At 41.2% G+C, this 19,864-nt stretch overlaps 1 protein-coding gene across 1 annotated transcript in view; it reads right to left on the minus strand.

Annotated features, from left to right (window-relative positions):
- The window catches only part of prdm5 (PR domain containing 5), a 54,208-nt gene extending 35,384 nt beyond the window's left edge, over positions 1–18,824 (minus strand). The window contains exons 1-12 of the mRNA XM_079574921.1: positions 18,708–18,824; positions 17,910–17,993; positions 16,745–16,867; positions 13,846–14,017; positions 12,636–12,813; positions 12,323–12,415; positions 12,126–12,247; positions 9,442–9,521; positions 6,541–6,625; positions 6,305–6,462; positions 5,729–5,822; positions 112–272 (exon numbers count right to left, since the gene is read on the minus strand). Of these exons, the coding sequence (XP_079431047.1) occupies positions 112–272; positions 5,729–5,822; positions 6,305–6,462; positions 6,541–6,625; positions 9,442–9,521; positions 12,126–12,247; positions 12,323–12,415; positions 12,636–12,813; positions 13,846–14,017; positions 16,745–16,867; positions 17,910–17,993; positions 18,708–18,806 (1,449 nt within the window). The 5' untranslated portion in view covers positions 18,807–18,824. The remainder of the gene's footprint in view (positions 1–111; positions 273–5,728; positions 5,823–6,304; positions 6,463–6,540; positions 6,626–9,441; positions 9,522–12,125; positions 12,248–12,322; positions 12,416–12,635; positions 12,814–13,845; positions 14,018–16,744; positions 16,868–17,909; positions 17,994–18,707) is intronic.
- Positions 18,825–19,864: the final 1,040 nt, after the last annotated feature.

Raw genomic sequence — 19,864 nt, forward strand, 5'->3', positions numbered from 1 at the left:
GGACAAGTACATAAACCTCTATTATATTGCAAACTGGCTGGAGTCGGGTCAAAACAACAATAACAGCAATATTTTAAGGCATTTTTTTCCCCATGAGTCCCCGCCGCTCACCTTCTTGTGGCTCTTGAGCACCGACGGCGTGACAAAGGCCTTCTCGCACAGGTCGCACTTGTATTTCTTGTGTCCGTCGTGCACCACCTGGATGTGGACGTTCAGCGTGTCTTTTCGCTTGAACGTGGCGTTGCACTGGTCGCACTTGAACGTCCGCTCACCTGCAGCAAAAGACGCACAGTTGTTACGAAAATGAATGGGAAAAAATAAAAAGAAGCCCATTTTCTGCCCTTTTGCCAGCCTTTTGTTGTCGCTGTAAAAAAACACGGTCATCACGCACAGCAAGAGGGGACCCAATTTGAACCGGACGATTGTGTTCAGAGGAGAGGTTTTTCATGGCGCCGCACAAAGGCCTTCACAATGGGCCGGTCCTGGTTTTAGGCACAAGTTGTTCCTTTACTGCGAGTGCAAAAAAACCTTGGGCAAAAACAGATTACCCTCTTTTGTGGACAGTTTCTCTAAAGTTTGATATTCACAGAAGCCTAAATATTTCAAATAGATGTGTTATTTTAATGAACTATCTGCCCATGAGCATAAAGACAGTGATATAGAATTCATCCTACCATTAAACAAAGAATATACATTCTGTTTATTGGCTTCCTGTACATCATAGGATTAGGTTTAACCTCTTAGCCCCCACTTGAGCACATTTTTTTCCAGTTCAGCTTTACCCAAATCTAAAAGCTTCTCGACTGGAGATCTTACAGCCTACACTGCAAAAAGTAAATATCAAGCATTGCCTTACATGACTTGAATTGAGGAAATGTGTCTTGTTTAGCGCGGTTTTCACTAATTTAGACATTTTTCCTGATCGGACCAAGTTTACTTTGCTTGTTTGAGGACATTTCAGACCAGTTCTAAGGTAAATCTCGCTTGAAATAAGAAAGTAAAATTGCCAATGAGACAAGACAAATTTTCTTACCGCATTGGCAAAGAAAATTACCTGAAATAAGGATGAAATGTATTGAAACGAGTCAGAAACATTTCAGAACAAGTGAAATAATCTAGTATAATCTAGTAGTAGTCAAAACAACTAAAATGTGGATTATTATGCTCAAATTGAGATGTTTATGCTAATCTAGTTCATTACTTTTTGCAGTGTATAAACCAGCGTAACGCCTCATTTGAAAGCTAAGACCTGACTTTTTTCCTCACCATGTTCTTGTCACTTTTTTAAATGTTTTTTCATCACATTTTTGTCCCTTTTTTGTTGAGTTTTTGTCGCAGTTTTGTCTTTTTTTTTTTGGGTGTGTTTTTGTCACCTTTTTGACAATTTTTTTTCAGTTTTTTGACGCGTTTTGGTCACAATTTTGCAATTTTTTCATCGCTTTTTTTGGTGCTCTTTTGTGGCTTTTTTTTTCTTTCTTCGTTTTTGTCACATTTATTATTCATTTATTTTTCAGCCTCGTTTTCATTGATATTTTGACACTTTTTTTGCAAGAAGCTATTAGATTCAGGTAAAGCCAACCTGGAGAAAATGTGCTCGGTTCAGGTGTTAAGCTTTTACTCATTGTTGTTAAATGTCTCCATGGCAACGCTCCTCTGTATTTGTCGGCGCTTCCTTTGGCTCACGCTCCTACGATCTCCTCCCTGAGATCTACTGATCAGCTGCTGCTGGAGGTTCCTCGCCCCAAGCGTGTGACGAAAGGCTTCCTCTGTAGCAGCTCCAAAACTGTGGAATGAACTGCTGATCCAAATAAGAGCTGCACAGACGCTTCAGACCTTGCTTAAGACACATTTCTGAACAGGTTTGAGATAAGTTTTAATGCACAAAATGTTGTTCTCTTTCTTAATATTACATTCAGTGCCTAGTAAAGCACTCCAAGGCACTAACTATTGTTCACCACTCCACATTTATGGTCTAGCCTTGTCGTCAGAGCACTAAAACGTGTCCCAAACATTTCAATTAATATCTCCAAGGCCTAAATTGCTAGATCTCTGCTTCTATAGAGCAGCCACTCTTGTTGTAAAGTGGTTGTTTCCATTCTGCCGCGATCATTCAGTTTCCACAGAGCGGCAGGGAGAGACAGAGCGCCTATGTGTGTGTGTTTGGATACGAGCTCCTGTTACCAAGGCCAGTGATGGTCAGCTCAATAAAGTGAACAGCGGTGAAAGGCGAGCCCCATTGTCTTTAGATTAAATTGAAACGTTCACTTGAGGATAATTAATGTCAGCCATGTCCTCGCTGTGCACACTTCTCACTGGGTCGGAGCAGGATGTTGTTCTAGTGTCAAACACGGGCCTGCACTGTCATTCACCCGGCCGTACAGGCAGAAAACGTCAGCTCTGAAGCAAGAGGCAGTGATACTTTTGTCTCGAGTTACATTAAGCTAATGAGTTTTCCATTTAAAACAAACCTTGACGTAGCTACAAGACGAGCAAGACCATTACGGAGTATCCTGAAATGACCTCGACATCTTTTTTTGTAAGTTACGTGAACGAAAAGATTTTTATTTTTAAAAGGAATACTGCGCCAACATCCAGATGACAATATGGCCAGTTACCTGTGCCAATATTTCAAGAAAAAAAAAAACTTTTGGCTGAAATTACCTGTTGGAGAAATAACTAAGTCGTCCGAGAGAGAATAAATGAAAACTAGCAGATGTCTTGTGCTGGATAATAGGGTAGAGGTCAGATCCGGACCCATGCGGCTCCCCATCCAGACCCGAACCTTGGATCCGAACTTTGGACCTGACCGTGAATCCCCTCAGACAAGCGGCTGCATGTGCTCTCTCTCTCTCTCCCTTTCCCTCTCTGACTGCACCAGAGCGATATAACTACAGCCCAGATGAACAGAAAGAGAACGTGCTGTCCCTGAGGGGCAATGAATTGCATTATTTTCAAAGCACAGTAATTATTATTGGATTTACTAAAGGCTTAAAAATCCCCTTATAACCATGAATTAACCCCGTATGTTCTGGACCTTTGCTTGACACATTATTTTTTTCATTTTGGCCCTTAGTGAAATTGAAGTTTATTTACCTTCAGTACAATTTAAGACTGAAGAGGGATAAGTAATCTCAGTTGTGTGTCATAATACACAAGTCAGCGCCTATAGCGAAATTTATGACTATACTGCACAAACATATAGCGCTTTTCTACCTTCATTCGCCCCAAAGCGCTTTACAGCATTCACTCTCTCATTCTTACACCAGTGTACGCAGACACTGGAGGCAAGGAGGGTGAACAGGCTTGCCATGACATATGACACTGACAGATCATTATCTATCAGTTCCCACTCAATAAAATGTTTGCATTGGTTGTTTGTTTGTTTTTTCTTGGTATGTCACTAATGCTTCAATTGCTGTACATTTTGACAGTTTGAACTTAATGACTTCTAGTAGTTCCGCTTTATTCCCCTTCATCGAAATCAGAGCCTCCCTCTCGTCCCACATACGGCGCACATGTTGATACTGTATCCAAATCCCGGTATTAGATTGCGCGCCTCCTGAGACGAGCGCAGGAAATGCCTCGAGCTTTTACAACCCTTTGTGTTATCTCTCCGATACTTCTGTCCTTCCACCATTTAAGGTTCAGGGCCAAAGCGGTCGCAGCAGAAAGACGCCGCGCCAAAAGCACGGGCAGCACTCTGATATCTGCCCAGTGGGAGGCGGCGGACACAGCAGGGGATTATGGGATATCTAGGGTTATTGTAAATACAGATTAAAGACTATCAGTGAACGAACATGCTCTGGAAATGCATTTCATCCATCGTCCTCCAACATGTCTGAGGGGAAAGTGCGTGCATCTGGACACTGGATTAGGCGGAGCGTTTACAGATAAACCAGAGCAAATAAAAGAGCATTGTCGTCTGATATTTGGGTTACTGGGGGCACGAGGGAAGAGAATGATCTTATTAAAACTGAAAAGGACAATAAATCAATCCTTGTAAAATTATCACATTTCAAACGTTATACAAGTCGTCTGGAGCGGACGGCATTTCCCAGGACGCTCTGGCCAGATTCAGGCCTTGTTTTTGCCAGCGTACTTTCAAACTATCTCTTCCTTTATTTCCACAAACCCTGATGTGTGTCTTAGTTGCCTATTTACTTATTTGCTTGGTTTAGTATCTTTTTTGTGTTTTTCAAATATCAGGTAGCGCTGACAAACTGGATGGACTTATTTAGGTTTTCTTCCAGTTTGTAACACTCCAAAGCAAAACAACAATATTCTTTTTTCTTTTCTGTTATATCTTCCGGACATAATTGGTCTAAAGATACTGCATGTATAAAGCAGACAAAGGCAATATATTGTTATTAGAAGAACACACCTCCTCAATCTAAAACTGCAGACAACCATACACTGCAAAAAGTAAATATCAAGCATTGGCTTAAAGGGACTATACAGAGTTTTTTCTCCCCCTACATGTTCCAGCCATGTCCTAATGTGTAGAATGAGCCCAGACCTGTTCACCACAACTGTCTCTATCACTCAAAAAGTTGTTTCTTTGGGTCCGAAGTGCCGTGATGCACAAGCTTAATATAGACGGTGCAGTTACAGTTAGTAAAATGAGGACAACATGTATTGAAACGAGTCCAAAAACTCTCAGAACAAGTGAAATACATCTTAACCACCATTGAGACATTTATACTAATCTAGTTGATTACTTTTTGCAGTGTAGTTGTTTTCTTTCCCCTAAGAATACCACTGCTTTCCTGTAGAGTTTAATGTAAAGGTCATACAGATCAACCTGTATCGAACCTGCCAGCGCACACTGCAACTGAGAAAATGGCAAATTAGAGATAATACTCCAAAAGTAAAAACATTTCTTGCTGGAGTTGTACGGCTTAAAGTTGCACTATGCACTTTTTTATGTGGAAAAAAGAAAATGTGCGTATTTGACCTTTTAGTGACTCAGTGGCTGTATAGGTGCAACATGGCACCTTTGCTTTCCCTCACAGTGGCCTCTATAAAATGCCAGAATCAATTGTTTTGAGGGTTTCTGGCAAGTTTCTGGTACGAACCCCTAAAAGCAATTGATCCTGGAGCGTCATGCAGTCCACTGTAAGGGAAAGAAAAGGTTCCAAGCTGCCCCCAAAATGCCATGGAGTCACTAAAAGGTCAAATATGCACAAATATAAAGATATTTTGCATTGTGCACCTTTAATGGATCCCAAATGTATTCCTAAACTAAAATATGATTTAACTTGGTGGTAATCCGTTACAGAAATTCAGCTGTACTATTGAAATATTTCTTTTTTTTCTATTTTTACTTATTTTTTATTTGATCCCTTTATGTTTTATGCAAACTATTTTCACACTAAATCTTACGCTTCTTTGCACCACTATGTTGGTACAATGTTAATACTAAGTTGTGGTGTTATGAACTCAGTGCGACACTTTGTAAACTTTGTTCTGGTCAAATGTGTTGTATAAATAAAGGTGGACTGAACTGGATGAAAGGAGGAGGCCAGTTCTGTCAGATGAAGTGTGCACCTCTGTCCAATAGGTCTTTGTGTGATGCTGGCTCTGGCAATTGTTTACATAATCCTCACTTTGTTTTCAAGCGGCCGTTACTTTGCGGCAAAGGCCTTCACAATGACAACACACTTCGCCACAGAAAGGTAAGGATTTGCTAAAGTAAACTCTCCAGCTCAATGGCACTTGATGTACTTACTATTGTGGATGAGGAGGTGACGCTGCAGTGAAAACGGGGTCCTGAACAGGGCCTTGCACTCCTCGCACTGAAAGGGCCGCTCCTCCGAGTGCGTCTAAAAGAGCGGGAGGGAGAGAAAAACGGCTGAATCAGCGAGTTTCAGAAGTGTAAGTGGAGCCGCAGCCCTCATGGCACTGCTTTAAGCTCTGTGAAGGGGATCAGGATTTGGCCTCCGCAGATGAGTTTGTGTTTGTTGACTTGATGAAGACGGGCAGCTCCGGGGGCTCGGGGTTCAAAGTGCTTCTGTTTTGGAGCCCCGCCCCTCCCCTCGGCCTGATCTGTCTGAATGACACCTCAATCCCAAAGGTAAACACCCGGGACGCTCAGGGAGGTGCAGGACAGAGACCCCACAGACGCACCAGACACGGGCTACAGAGTGATTGATCAGGCAGAAACCAGAGCCACGGCAAAGTGAACAACAAGTCAGGAACAGGAGCTGAAGCTGTTTGCTGCCGATGCTTTAGGTCTTGACCCAAAACAATCAGTATTTATCCACTGAATAGTCTAATTCATAGGGTTATTCAAATCTAAACTCACCTTCTTGTGATTCTTGTAGACGTTCCGATGAGCGAACTCCTTCCCACACAGTTTACATTTGTATGGCTTGTCTTCACTGTGGATGATTTTATGAGCCGTGACCTGGTCCAGGCGCTTGAACGACCTGTTGCACACCTCGCATGTGTACGGACGCTTCTCTGCACGAGCAAAAACAGATTTAAAGTGCCTGCGATGCTACGCGAGGCGGGCTGAATGCGCCGTGTTCCTGCTCTTACCTGAGTGCGTGATCATGTGGCGTTTGAGCTGATTGGTGGAGATGAACTTCTTGTCACAGTCGTGGCACTCGAATATCTCGTGTGTCTGTTGTGTGGACAGATAGTGAGTTACCTCCCTGCTGATAATAACGGGGAACAGTATGGCCAAATTATTCTTCCATCAGATTTCAGTATTATTCATGAATGCTCAAAGTCAGTTCAATCTTAGGCCTATTTTGGGCATAATTTTGCATTTTATAAGTGTTTCCTGGATTGATATTGCAATAGTATCTCATAAAACTGAAATATAGTAATCTCTCCTCATATCATGCAGCCCTATACGACAGTGAGCGAGTTAAGGTTCTGCTGACTGTAGTTAACAGTAACTAAAGCCAGTCCATCGCTTTGCATTGACAGCGACAGACTGAAAAGCAATTAATGTGATGAAAAGTTTGGGCCCTGGTAATTGTACAATGAATGGTTCCCAGACGAACAGCTACAATAGCATATGCTAATGTCGAGGCTCCCTCTTGTCACAGCGGCTAATGCAGGAGCTTGTTCAGCTAAACGATGATAATGGCGGCTCTAAGCTTCTTTGGAGCGACGCTGTCATTGTCAGGGCTTAGATTGTTCCACTGAGGAGTCGCACTCGGCGAAACGAGGGTTTAATTAAAGCCAAGTCCAAAGTTTTCAGAAAATGTGTTTCAAAACTGTGACGACTTTATCAACAGCTGCACAAAACAAAATTGCTTTTTGAATATTTTAATTAGCAAATTGCAAAGACCGTGATTATTTGGGCAAAACAATGTCATTTGCAAACTAAAAATGTCTAGCATGAATTATTTTCTGAAGTAAAAACCTGCTAACGCCTTCGTTTAAACATGTTTTAAAAGACTCTTGCATCAGTAAGTAGATATTTCAGGAAAACGAAAAAAAAAAAAAAGTTAAATTATGCATCCCTAGCAACATTGATGAAGTGACTATTTTTGGTAATTTCCACACACATTACACATGGCCTCCCTGTTGCACATCAAAAGAAAAGAAGCATGTAGTTCTCACTCAGCCAATCAGAAGAGATCACCCTACATAACAGATCCCACTACTGTGGCATTTGACCAATCAGCAGAGACTGGTCGCGCTCTCAACTTCCTGTTTTCTCTGAAGTCTGAAAAAGACCCAAGTCTGGCTAAATTCATGGTACATTTCTTTACATAACTTGAAAACTAACCATGGTAAGTTCTGTCCAGATGTTCGAATAAAGGACTTTGAATTTGTGTACACGGAAGTGCCTCGGATTTTTCTCTTTGACTGCTTCTACATATCTCCATAGCAAGTCACTTTTCTTTGTTTTCACTAACCATAGTAAGTTGATGAAACTCACAGATTTTATTGGTGAATAATTGTAAGTGATGACATATGTGTTGGTTTTGTAGCGAAATAAGAGAAATTACAGAGGGAGTGAAAAAGGCAGGCATTATATTTGATCATTCTTAAAGTTTAGTTTTGTCCATATTTGGACATGCCCATTGCACTTATCATTCATACTTACATTATTTTCTTGACAAAAGAACCAATAAACCCTAGGACTAAGTTTTTATGTTGCCAAAGGTTATTTTTAGTAAAAAATTTTAGGCAAACAATATTGGAGGTGACTGACCCCGCCCACTGCACGTAAAGCACAATCACATTACAAAAGCTCTTGTCTATGACAGGTCTGATCATTCAAACATCAATATCACACAACGCACCACCCTTAAAATGTGTTGAAAAATGTTAAAACAGAACTTAATTTGTGTTATGTCCCCCAATAGCATTCTTAATTTGAAATTATTTATTCAAAGTATTTCAATGAGTGCCCTATAAAGACTTAACTTGAGCAGATGTTTTCTTATTTTATTTTAATTTTATATGAGATTCAAATGTGCATATTTTTGAGCCACAGTAACAGTTTGAAATAATGCTTTGACTTTGGTTCATAATTCTTTGAAGAATTTTTTTTGAACTTCTGAATCATAGAAGTTCAGGACACTGGTCTGTTCCCAGAGTATGAACTAAACATTTGCTGTTGCACTTTCCAAAGTCGCCATGAGACATCACTTAATGTTTGCATTTGATTGTAAAGCTAAAACAATACACAATGAATTGCCTTGAAATTCTATTTTTATGAGACTTTGAGCCTAAAGTGGAAGGTGTGCAGTTTGTTTGCAATCAGGAAGAAGGCCACGAGTTTGGATGAAGAGGAAGCAGCATTTGTAGAAGCTGTAATGGCACTAAAATTAGGTATAGTACTAGTAGAAGTAAAATTAGTTGTAGTTGTAGTAGTTGCAGTAAGATAAGTTCTGCTCTGAAGCTTGAGCATCATTAAGGGCAACGGGCAAAGGTTGAACTTGCTCTCAGCGTATTTCTGTCTGACATAAAAAATGAAGAAGTTCCCAAATAGCTCGGAGATTAATTCATTTGACAGAAACAAACGAGAGGCCCTTGATTAATTTGGATGATGGATTTTGACCAGAGCAAATTAATGAGCAGCATCACGAGACGCGTTCATTAATTAGGAGCATTCGTCATTGTCTTTAGTTACAGGGGTAAGGCTAAAAAATGGCTACAAAGAACTCATAACTTGTTCTCAGGTAATCTAAAGTTACTTCAAAATACTAATACTGAACTTTATTGACATACAGTTTTCAGGTGATTCATGGTTATGGCAATACTGGGATGTGAACTTGTTTCGTTTATGTAATAGGTTATTTATAGATATTGTCCAACTATCGCTTACATATGGGGCAAATATAAATCCTCAGAATGAGCATTAGAAAGTACAGAGCGAGACGTTGCAGTAGAGAGATGACGCTGAACTGTTTGATCTGTGAAAATCCGCTCAGACTAATGCGGAGTGACTGGTCTGAGCTGAGGAGGCTTTACCTTTCGATGCTCCTGAAGGTTCAGAGAAGATGAGCACTTTCTGTTGCATATGGTGCAAGTCAGTTTCCGCCGCGCGCTGCCTGAAAAATATGAAAAAAGTTAGACATGTTTAAGAAAAACATACGTCAACAGAAGTTCATTATTTTACAGTATGGAGTGGTTGGAGTACAAACTTTTACAATTACTTTCAAAATGCTCCATGCTCCAATTGCATTTTTCTATAGTTTTGTCTGAAGCTTAACTCAAGACTCTCAGACTCCTCCCGCCCGTGCAGTGAGTGGTCTGGACACCGCAGTGAAACGTGTTGAGGAGAGAACAAAGAGCTACATAGACCATTGATGATCTGCGAGGTCACAGTGTCATAAGTACGAGCGCCGTACAAAGGAATAGCAAAGGTTTTACTCATCCGCCAACACTTTTTTTTCATTATCACCCCCATTTTTATTTTGACACCCGCTCTGAGTCACATGACCACATCTGTCAGCCTGATGCACTTCCTGACGCCCACACGCTCCAGCCGTGATCGCACCGCTAAAACCGCTAAAAACGCTAAAACCGCTAAAACCGCTAAAACTGCTAAAACCGCTAAAACTGCTAAAACCGCTAAAACTGCAAAGGCTCTGGTCTAGTGGAGCGGGAATCAGTGGTGTTTTGTGTGCACGTGTGTGAGTTACAGGTATTTAGGCTTTGGTATAGCTCACGTTTAGTCCACGTTTACTTCTTGATTTATTTATTGGCTTTTTGCTCATTTAGTTCTGATTTGGTTTGGCCTGGTACAGACTTTGTTTAGAATTGGTTTAGACCTAGTTAAGGGAAAGACACTACAGGCAATTTGGTCTCTAAACATATGAACTTTCACCTGCAGGAAACCAAAAAAAAACTAATCTTCACAATGACATGTTTAATAATTGCACAAATTCAATGTTTCTCCATAGCTTTATTTGGGAAATTGTCATTTCAAGGGCAATTTTTGCTCAAACTGCAATTTTCTCACATTGGTGCGACAACATCTCAGTAGAACGTCAGTAGAATCTATAGACTTCAAATTTTCTAGCCTTGGACTGAACAATATTTATTTTAATCTTCCAATAATAACCAGCTAATTTTGAAACAGAACAAGAAATCCAAAATCCCCTCTGAAAAAGTATTTCGAACAAAATGTCAGCAGAATAAAACCGTAAATTTGAACTCGATCCAATATTCAGATGCGGGATGTCGCCCAAAAATGTTATGCTTTTAGGGCATAACATTTCTTATTTTTCAAAAACTTGTAATACATTTTTCCCAGTCATCTACAACAAAACATTTCAAATTGATATCTTAAATGTAAGAAAAGTTTCCCTCTTTGCCTGTCTCAGTGTGTTTAAAAATGTTAAAACTAAGTATTTTCCACCCCCTACATGTTCCAGCAATGTCCTAAGATGTAGAATGAGCCCAGACCTGTTCACCACAACTGCACTGTCGCTCAAAAAGGTGTTAATTTGGTCCATCATGCACAAGCTTAATATAGAAACCGCAGTTACCTGTAAGACCTGAGGTGGCAGTAGCGAGTATAAAAATATTAATTCTTGTTTTGTCCTTAATGCCAGTATTATAACACTGTTTGTTTGGGTTCATAGAACAATTAACTTTGAAATATGTTATGAACTTTGCAACCGTAATTTGCTATTTCCTCTACTGGGAATAAACCACCGGTGGCAAGATCTCAAAGTGCCCTCCTACTACACACAAATGTTACGCTATAGTCGGCTAATAGAAACACAAGATCAAGCCCCTGGTCTCCAAACGTTTTATATATAAAACCCTAAAGCTAGTTCTGAATGGCCTGTGATCGTGCTTTTAGTTTAGCACTTCATAGTTTTATCATCTCTTCAAATGTCAATCCTAGATGTGTAGATTCTTGACTTTAAAACATAAATCCTTAATCACGATCGCCTAATTGAAAATCAAATCTTTTCTGAGGCAGTAGTTAGTGCGACAAGTCAAAGACTGCTGCATGCATCTCGAAAATTAACCCCTCGATCGTTCTTTAAAACTCTACACAGCCCTCGCATTTCCCCTCTGCCCTGTATCTGATACTGAACAGCCGTGCAAGGCCAATTATATGAAAGAGTGCACCGCCCCAGAGCACTCCGGTCAGCAGTTATGAAGCCCCAGTAATTAGACAAGTGTCTCAACATGGCTGTGATTTTAAATGATCCCCGGTGAGCACTGGCACTGCACTTCCTCCAGAGCTGAGGCGGCTAATGGACTATTAACTCCATGTGATGTTTGAGGGAGAGGGGAAAACAGCCTGTATGGGAATATGAGCGGGACATGAGTGGGATATGAGCGGGCACGGTGAATGTTTTACTCCTGTGACGTCAACCAGGTCGCAAATGAACCCAAACTTAGCTATAAAAAATATTAGCTTTCCGTGTTTTCTTTCCGTATTAAAAAGGGTGACACATATTTTAAGTTCTCTCATGCACTCATCTAATTATACACTGTCATTAGTGCAGTTTATCTTGCACAAATATTAGTTTTTTTTAGAAGTAGTGGGGTGAGTTGTTGAAGCATGTCTTTTTGGCATCATAAGAATAAACCATTAACCATTCCTCTTTCAAAAGCAAGTGCGCAGGAGTGTGTATTGTTAGTATCAGTTTAAACAGAGCATAGACAGTGTGAGAAAGCCAGTCTTTTACCTGTGTGGACGTTTCCTTTATGCTTCTTCAGGGCATCTTTGCTCTTGAATCTCTTCCCACAGCTCTCAGCTTTACAGATGAACCTGGCGTCTCCTTTACAGGCTTCTTTGTGCTGCTCATAACTGCGGGAAAAGAGAGAGGACGTTCGACATTTTGCGTAGAAAAAAGAGCTCTAGGGAGAACTACTGTGCGCTCACCTGGACTCGGAGCTGAAGGTGTTATGACACAGCGAGCACTCGTGAGCTTTGGAGTCGCCCGACGGATCCAGCGATTCGGAGCAATGCAAAACACTGAAGAAGGATTTAAAGTCAAAACGCATTAGCCATCTGGACTTTAACATGTCAACATTTAATACTTTGGAGACAAAACTGCTTAACCACACCGTAGATTATGTTTGAATGAAAAACACTGGACTCCTTTTGTGACGTTTGAAAGACAAGGCGATGGCGCGGAGTCAAAGAAACGATACACGACAATGGTTTTAAGTGAGTGATGGAGTTGTAAACTTACTGGCGCTGCAGGGCCTGTTTGATGGGGAACTTTTTGCCGCAGTTTCGGCATTTGAACTCCTTCTCCTCCGTGCTGGGCCTCTGGTGCAGGCTCTGGAGGTGCGCCGCCAAGATCTCCTCGCTGGGAAAGCTGCTCTCGCAAAGCAAGCAGGGGTGGTCCTCCTTCTTTATGACCAGCTCTGCCAAAAGGGGGTCGTAACGAAGCCACGGATCAAACATGGAAATCATTTCTGCGGCTGTTCCGAGGCAGGGACTGGTTTAACTTTTTGGTCCCTTTAGAAAGTTTTCATCAGTCACTGTTAAGGATTTTCACAACCACATTTCAGAGATCGTGAGGCAGTTTATGGCAAAGAAAAATAAAATAAAAATTGTAGGAGGCTTTAATCATCTTATATCTATTTGGCACTGACCACTAATGGTAATTATCATAAAAGTAAAGTTTTTCTTAGAGCATATGATTTTATGTTTTTTCTAATTACCACTTTGATGAGGTAATGTCCGTGGTGAGTATTCATCATAATGTCACATCACTGAAGAGGCAATTTTATGAAGAAAAGTTGAAAAGTTGTTTTAAACATAAGTGACAAGGAAGAATGATGAATGCAGCGCCTATGAATGTGCAGATACTAAGCATTCATAACTGCCCTGCACTAGGTCAAAACTTTGAGCAAATTCTTAAATCTAATTACAGTATGTTAACCAACTATATTAGTCTGAAATGAGTAATCTACTCTAACTTTCACACGCACTTTCGGAGGAGGGTGGAAGTCACCAACTATGGGCCTTGAGTGGTAAACATGAGTCCAGGTTTAAAGAAGAACTAAGTAACTTGTTTACCTGAATAAATCCTTCTCGTAGTCCCTTTGGGGGTAATACAAGTGTTAATGGGATGATTGGGGGGGTCTTTCATCTCCATCTGGTGCCTCTGGCCAGAATACCACAATTGCAACTTTCCCTGCTCTAACCCGGAGGTGCAATACACACTAATGGAATCACGAAGAAGACGCTAACATGCTAATGGGCAAAGCTAACTGTGGGCTAGCGCCACTTAAACAGTTACAGCCAGGTTTGAGTGAACAAAATGATCTCCAAAAAACATAACATGCTACGACACCTGCAATGGCGCTTATGGCCTCTAGGGGCACGAGTTACTCAGTTCTGCTTTAAGTCAGGATGAGGTAAATAAACTCCAAATCCAGTGTAAAACGTACCCATTTCGACCACATGTTTGGCCTCTTTGCTGCTCTCGTCTTCATCCCTGACGTCCTCTTCGTCCTCCTCCTCTTCCTCCTCCTCCTCCATGTCGCTGTCCAGAAAACCAATCAGGAGCTCCGTGTCTGTCTCTATGTCGTCCACAGCCAGGTAGAAGATGTTCTCTCCATCCTAACACGGCACGAAAGATCACCATTAATCGCGTTTCAGCGCTGGAACCATGTCAGAGTTGGATTGTTTGTTTGTCTGCTGGCGAGGTAGAAGATGTGGTCAGGGTTTTGGAAATATTTTAAACATGGGTAACTTGGCGGGAAAGCATTTCTGGTTCATGACAACGTGTGCTGTTATTGAGTAGAGAACACTGGTTTTTATCTGAATCACTGAAGTCTGTAAATGCTCGGGCTGAATACAAGAACACTCCTTAAATCAACATCAAGTGAAAACGCATCACAAAGATCGTGCAAAAACATTATTAATATTATTGCAACATAATAGCGCACACGAAGGCTGTGCAAAACAACAAAGAACGCATTTTACTACAAAAATGAGCTGGTATTTCTTGGATCAAACCCGTATTAAATCTGTTGGTTCAGCTTTTAAACCTATAAATGTAGTTATAATGACTAAACATTATGCCTGATTGTCGAAACCCTCAATCCCTTTAACGGCGATCTACAATAACTTACTGTTTAGTTTGGCCCAATGTTGAACTCATTAGACCCAAAAACAACAGCTCACCGAGGCTGATTGAGGTCAGGGGTCAAAAGCTCAAACCGCTTAAAAATGTTATCATTAACTTTGGCGTCTTCTGGGTCACGCTAATAAAATCAGCGCTCGCGTTTTAGCTACGGGATTCTAAATATACATAAATAATGATTACAGAGGGGAAAGCCGCACAATAAATGTCAAAAGTGATAGAAGACAGAGCTTAAAACACACACGGACGACCCCTTAACGACCAATCACGACGGACATTTGCAAATTAATAGCAGCGACTTCGCCCTAAGACCTCGGATGTTCGTCTTCGCTTCATTTCTGCAGCGATATTATTCATCTGCTTTTGAAAGGAATAATCCCTTTTATCTGCGAGAGCGGCAGAGGTGACGCTGCGCAGAGACGAGATGTAAGGGCAGTGCCTATAGTGACTGTCAGAGTGTTATGGTTAGGGCTTAAAGAGAGACTTAGAGATATTTGGTCAGGACGGGCCTGGATACTGTTGTTTACGTAGGAGTTGTCAATAAAGTGTCTGTACTACATATGCAGGGAAAGCCAGAAATGCAACTTTGCAACTTTCCATGCCTAAAATAATATAATAACCAACAGAACCACAAGGGGCGAAACCTCACATCGTCGTCCTATTTGATTTGGCGACTATTGTGAGAAGCTTGTGTAAGGAAATCCAAAACGTTTGACCCAAGTGATGCAGTTTAAAGGCAATGCTACCAAAGACTTTTGGTTTTGTAAAAAGTAATATAAAACCGTGTACAAAATTCTATCTCTTATTCTTCTGGCATTTAGCAAATAGAAATAATGTTTAAAATTCTAATTGATCTAAAAAAAAGAAAAGAAAAGTTGATTCTGGTTTCATGTCAGACAGTGAGAAAAAAATTAAGTGTTATTCGCGAGTATCGAAATTAAAATGAGAATTTCTCTAAACCTTTAGCGCAGCGTCTAAATCAGTGGTTCCGAACCTTTGTTATACTAAGAGCAGCCGCTAACTCAAGGATCCTGCTAAAACTTTAACAAAGTGAGACACTAGATACAGATTACTCAGTATTTAGTAGAGTGTTATGTCCAAAATATACTGCAGCTAAAATACTCTCCAAGTCAAACCTTGTACTGAAAAACATCATGAAAACCAGCTTTACTTTTAAAGTAATATTGAAATTCTCCTTAGTTTCACCCTTTTTTTTAAATCTGAGATTATTCCCCCAGATCCCCGACATTCAGCCTGTGTTATATTTTATCTTTACGCTTTTACCCTTATGAAAATAATAATAAGAAAATAATGATTTAATAATAATAAATAGGCAATAGAATATTATGATTAGCCATTTCTAAAGGAAACAATAATGTATAAGTAAAAAAAAAAGAAGAATCCGAGGCACTCCGATACCTGGGTAAAAGTCCTTTATTGGATGGACATAGGGATTCTTCTTTTTTTGTACCTGTGCTTAAGTTTTGATCCTGAAGAGCACCTGACCTTCTTTACAGACTATTCTACCCACTGAAGCGGTCACTTTGTTCCTCTCAAAACAATAATGTATAAGATCTGCTCTTTGTTCATTTGATTATTTACCCATGAGGATTTACACTGGACGCTGTCTTTCAGCCTTTACTGATTCACCGTTTGGCTCAAACACACTACAGCTCAGGAGACGTGGCAGCGGTTTTACCGTGGGTCCTAAAATTCTTACAATCTTGACATCCCTAGTTAAAACCTTACGTATCAACCCAAAGAAGGTCAGGAAATTGTAACCAAGATCCTGGCACTTCACGTGGGCTGGATTGGTCCCCGGGGCTACACCACTGCGCCTGTAGAGCAGCTCAGGGGCATCGGTTGAAGGATGGGTCAAACACAGAGGACAAATCCCCCTGTGAGGACGATAAACTCTACAAATACAACGAGCTGAAGTGGCAACAGTGGTTCTGGACTTGGGATTAGTACACAATATTATTTACACATAAAACAAAAACCTATACTTGAGTAACATTAGATTTAAGAAAACTCTGTACTTAAACCCTTATATAAGTGCAGATTTTGAGCATTTCCTCCAACTCTGCAGTTTGTGCTTAATCGCTTTCAATGAACTAACACTGAAATGAAGATGTCTTTTTCCTTTCAGGACGACTTGCCGCTCGTTTAGGGATTCATTGTCCAGTGAAAAGAAAATATACCTGAATGGCGGCCAAGTTCTTCTGCTCTTGAGAAGGCGCCTGGTGGACGAACCTCAGCCAGTTGGCGTATCGTGGGTTACTGGCGTCCAAAATATACAGAACATCTCCTTTACTGCCGCGGACCTGAGAACACATGAGAGGATCGGCTTACCCACTCTGTGCCTTTGTCCTGTTACATCAAAGTGTCTGGCTTCTACACATTAGCACCTAATCATCCGGACTGAGCTCTGCCTCACAGTGTGGCAGCTACAGATAACTCCATTACAGCCTTTGTGTTCGCACAACAGGGAAATAAAGATGTTTTCATCCATTTATAGGCCCGGGCATTTGTCCCAAATACTGTATTATTGTATGATTCATATGTTTTATCTCATACAAACATGCACCTTACCCTAGTAAGAACAAAAAAATATCCTCCTTGTAAGAAAGTACTCAAGAAACCACAATAGTAAAGTGAAGAGTGGTTTGTGCAAGAAGGTCCCACATTCAATTTCTAGGCTGTGTGAGTCTTTCTGTGTAGTTTATATGTTCTCTGTGTGTGGGTTTCCCTCCAGGTGCTCAGTTTTCAACCAAAAACATGCGCAATACACTTACTCTCCAGCAATAAACTCCTGACTATGATCCAAGACCAAGATCTGGAGATGGGAGCCCGAGACTTGCACTGCAGCAGGCATTGAAGGATGGGTCAAATGCTGAAGACACATTTCCCCGCAGTAGCAATAAATACTTAAACCTTAACCTATTGTCTTTACTTTTTGCAGCTGAAAGCCTCTCCAAACCATTTTAAATAACTGCAAACCTAAATTGGTGTGTGAGTGCAAATCAATTCCTCCACTCCCCACTAGTGTTTCTCAAACTGTGGTGTGGTGGGACGTGTGATGATTCAAGCGGTATTCCTTCTGTTCATCCAGGCTGTAATTGTGTGTACTATGCTGGACTGTGACCCTGTGCAATGAATCTAAGCATTGATCAGAAAACAAATAATGCAGAACCATAACAAACTTTGCAACCCTGTTCCTTTCTAAATAATGATTCATAATTACAGATTTGATTCCATTTCTACCAACAATCCACTTCATGCACAATGACACATACCTGACAAAATCAATGGCTTTGGCGCATTGCAGTAGGAAATGTGCGACGCAGTAGGACAATGTGCAATTACCTCCCACATGAGCCTCGTGTCAGAGCTCTCGTCCAGTTCACTTGGCAGCTTCTTCTCACCAGCGAACGGCCCAAACTTCTCTCCCTTAGGATACGGGAAAAAAAGGTCATGTCATCATGTCAAACACTTTTCCAGGAACGATGGTAAAACTACTGCAAACTCCAACGAACTGTCCGTAACTGTGTTTTTGGACTAAGACAAACTGGGCAGCAGTGGAAGTGTGCTTGATGTGACATGGGAATAAGTCAGTCAGTGTGCGTTTCCTATGGAGCTTTCCAAGAGTTCCTAGAGTCAGGGGGCGTGGCCTAAATGTGTTTTAATGCGCTCGCGCTCGTGTTATCTTTAATGCAGTTGACAATGACATCAGCCCGTGTGACAATACCTGGCAGCACTTCTTTAAATGTAGCTAAAGGTATTTGAAAATAGTTGGTGGATTAATTCTCCTGGGATTCTCTACAGATGTTCATGGAGTGTAAGCCGCTCCACGTATTAAAACAAGACTAATAGGTTGAAAGAGCAGTGGTCGGGCACAATGTAGCCACGCTGTGCACGAGGCAGTCGCGCGACCCTTCCTCCGACGTGAATACTATTGTTGTGAAGCTGCACGAGCCGAATCACTGTAGCTACGTGGCACTTCACGTCAGAGCTGCCCGGGGCTCTCTCTCTCCCGCTCATGTTTCTGACAACAACCAGGAGGACTACAGCGGATTAAACGCAACAAAGTTACAGAATATGGAGTTAGGCGAAGTTTTAGCTGCGGTAAAGTGAGAAAAACGCCAGTTCAGGAGTAAAACAAACCTTTTTCACTCGCCTCGCAGTGTAAAGACCGATTCCATCCTGGACCTTAGACGATTTGAGGGAAAATCTGTCTGGCACGTACATACCCAGCATTGTCATTTCTGAGATACGGCTCCTACATTGACATTAGTTGGAGATCGCGCGTGTCAGCGGAAGTAAATCTGCATTGACAGTTTGATTTAAAGCGTAGATTCTTCGTGGAGAGGTCCAGGTTGAACTTCTGTCTCTTCTGCAGCAGGAAAAGTAGCCGCGCTCTGATTGGTCCAAAGTTTGTAACCAGAAGCAACGCTTTTTCTGCAGCGCTGCCTGTCACGGTCTACGGTCACACCGCTGCTCAGCTGGAACCGCTGGACTGGAGCTAATGCCAGTACAGCCTATGGTAACTTTGTGGTCCGATTTATGTACGATTGTTGTTGTTGTTGGAAATAGGCTATTGTTCAGCTACTAAAAGAAATGTAGCTAAAACTATTGAGTTAAAAACAAATTAAATACTGTGGAGATAACGAGCAAAGTTGGCTACAAAGAGTTGTAAGGTCGTCTCATAACCAGAAAGTTGGCGATTCAATCCCAGTTTCGACTAGATACTGTTATTGACGTAGTGTCCTTTGGCAAGGCACTCCGCCAGTCTTGGGGGTAAGATATTGCAAAAGTAGCGAGTTACAAAATATTTTTTTCAGTAAAGAATATAAGATAGTTACTTACATAAAATATGGTATGTAATTAATCAAAACAATTCAAGTAATAATAATAATAATAATAATAATAATAATAATGATGCATCGGTTTTATATAGCGCTTTTCTGGACACTCAAAGACGCTTTACATTGCATTATTCATTCACTCCATTCTCGGTGGTGGTAAGCTACTATTGTCGCTACAGCTGCCCTGGGGTAGACTGACGGAAGCGAGGCAACCAGTCTGCGCCATCGGTCCCTCCGACCACCACCAACCACTCACTCACTCACTACATTCGCTAGGCTTCCTGGTGTTACTAAACAGTCTCCCATCCAAGTACCGACCAGGCCCTTCCCTGCTTAGCTTCCAAGGTCTGACGGGATTGGGCATCGCAAAGGCGGTATGGCCACAAGTAACTCGTGTTAAGTGCATTAAAATGGTTTGTATTTGTGCACAAACAAAAAATACCAATATTCAGTTGT

Source organism: Gobius niger (genome assembly GCF_951799975.1).
Source record: "Gobius niger genome assembly, chromosome: 17".
In the NCBI taxonomy this organism is placed as follows: domain Eukaryota; kingdom Metazoa; phylum Chordata; class Actinopteri; order Gobiiformes; family Gobiidae; genus Gobius; species Gobius niger.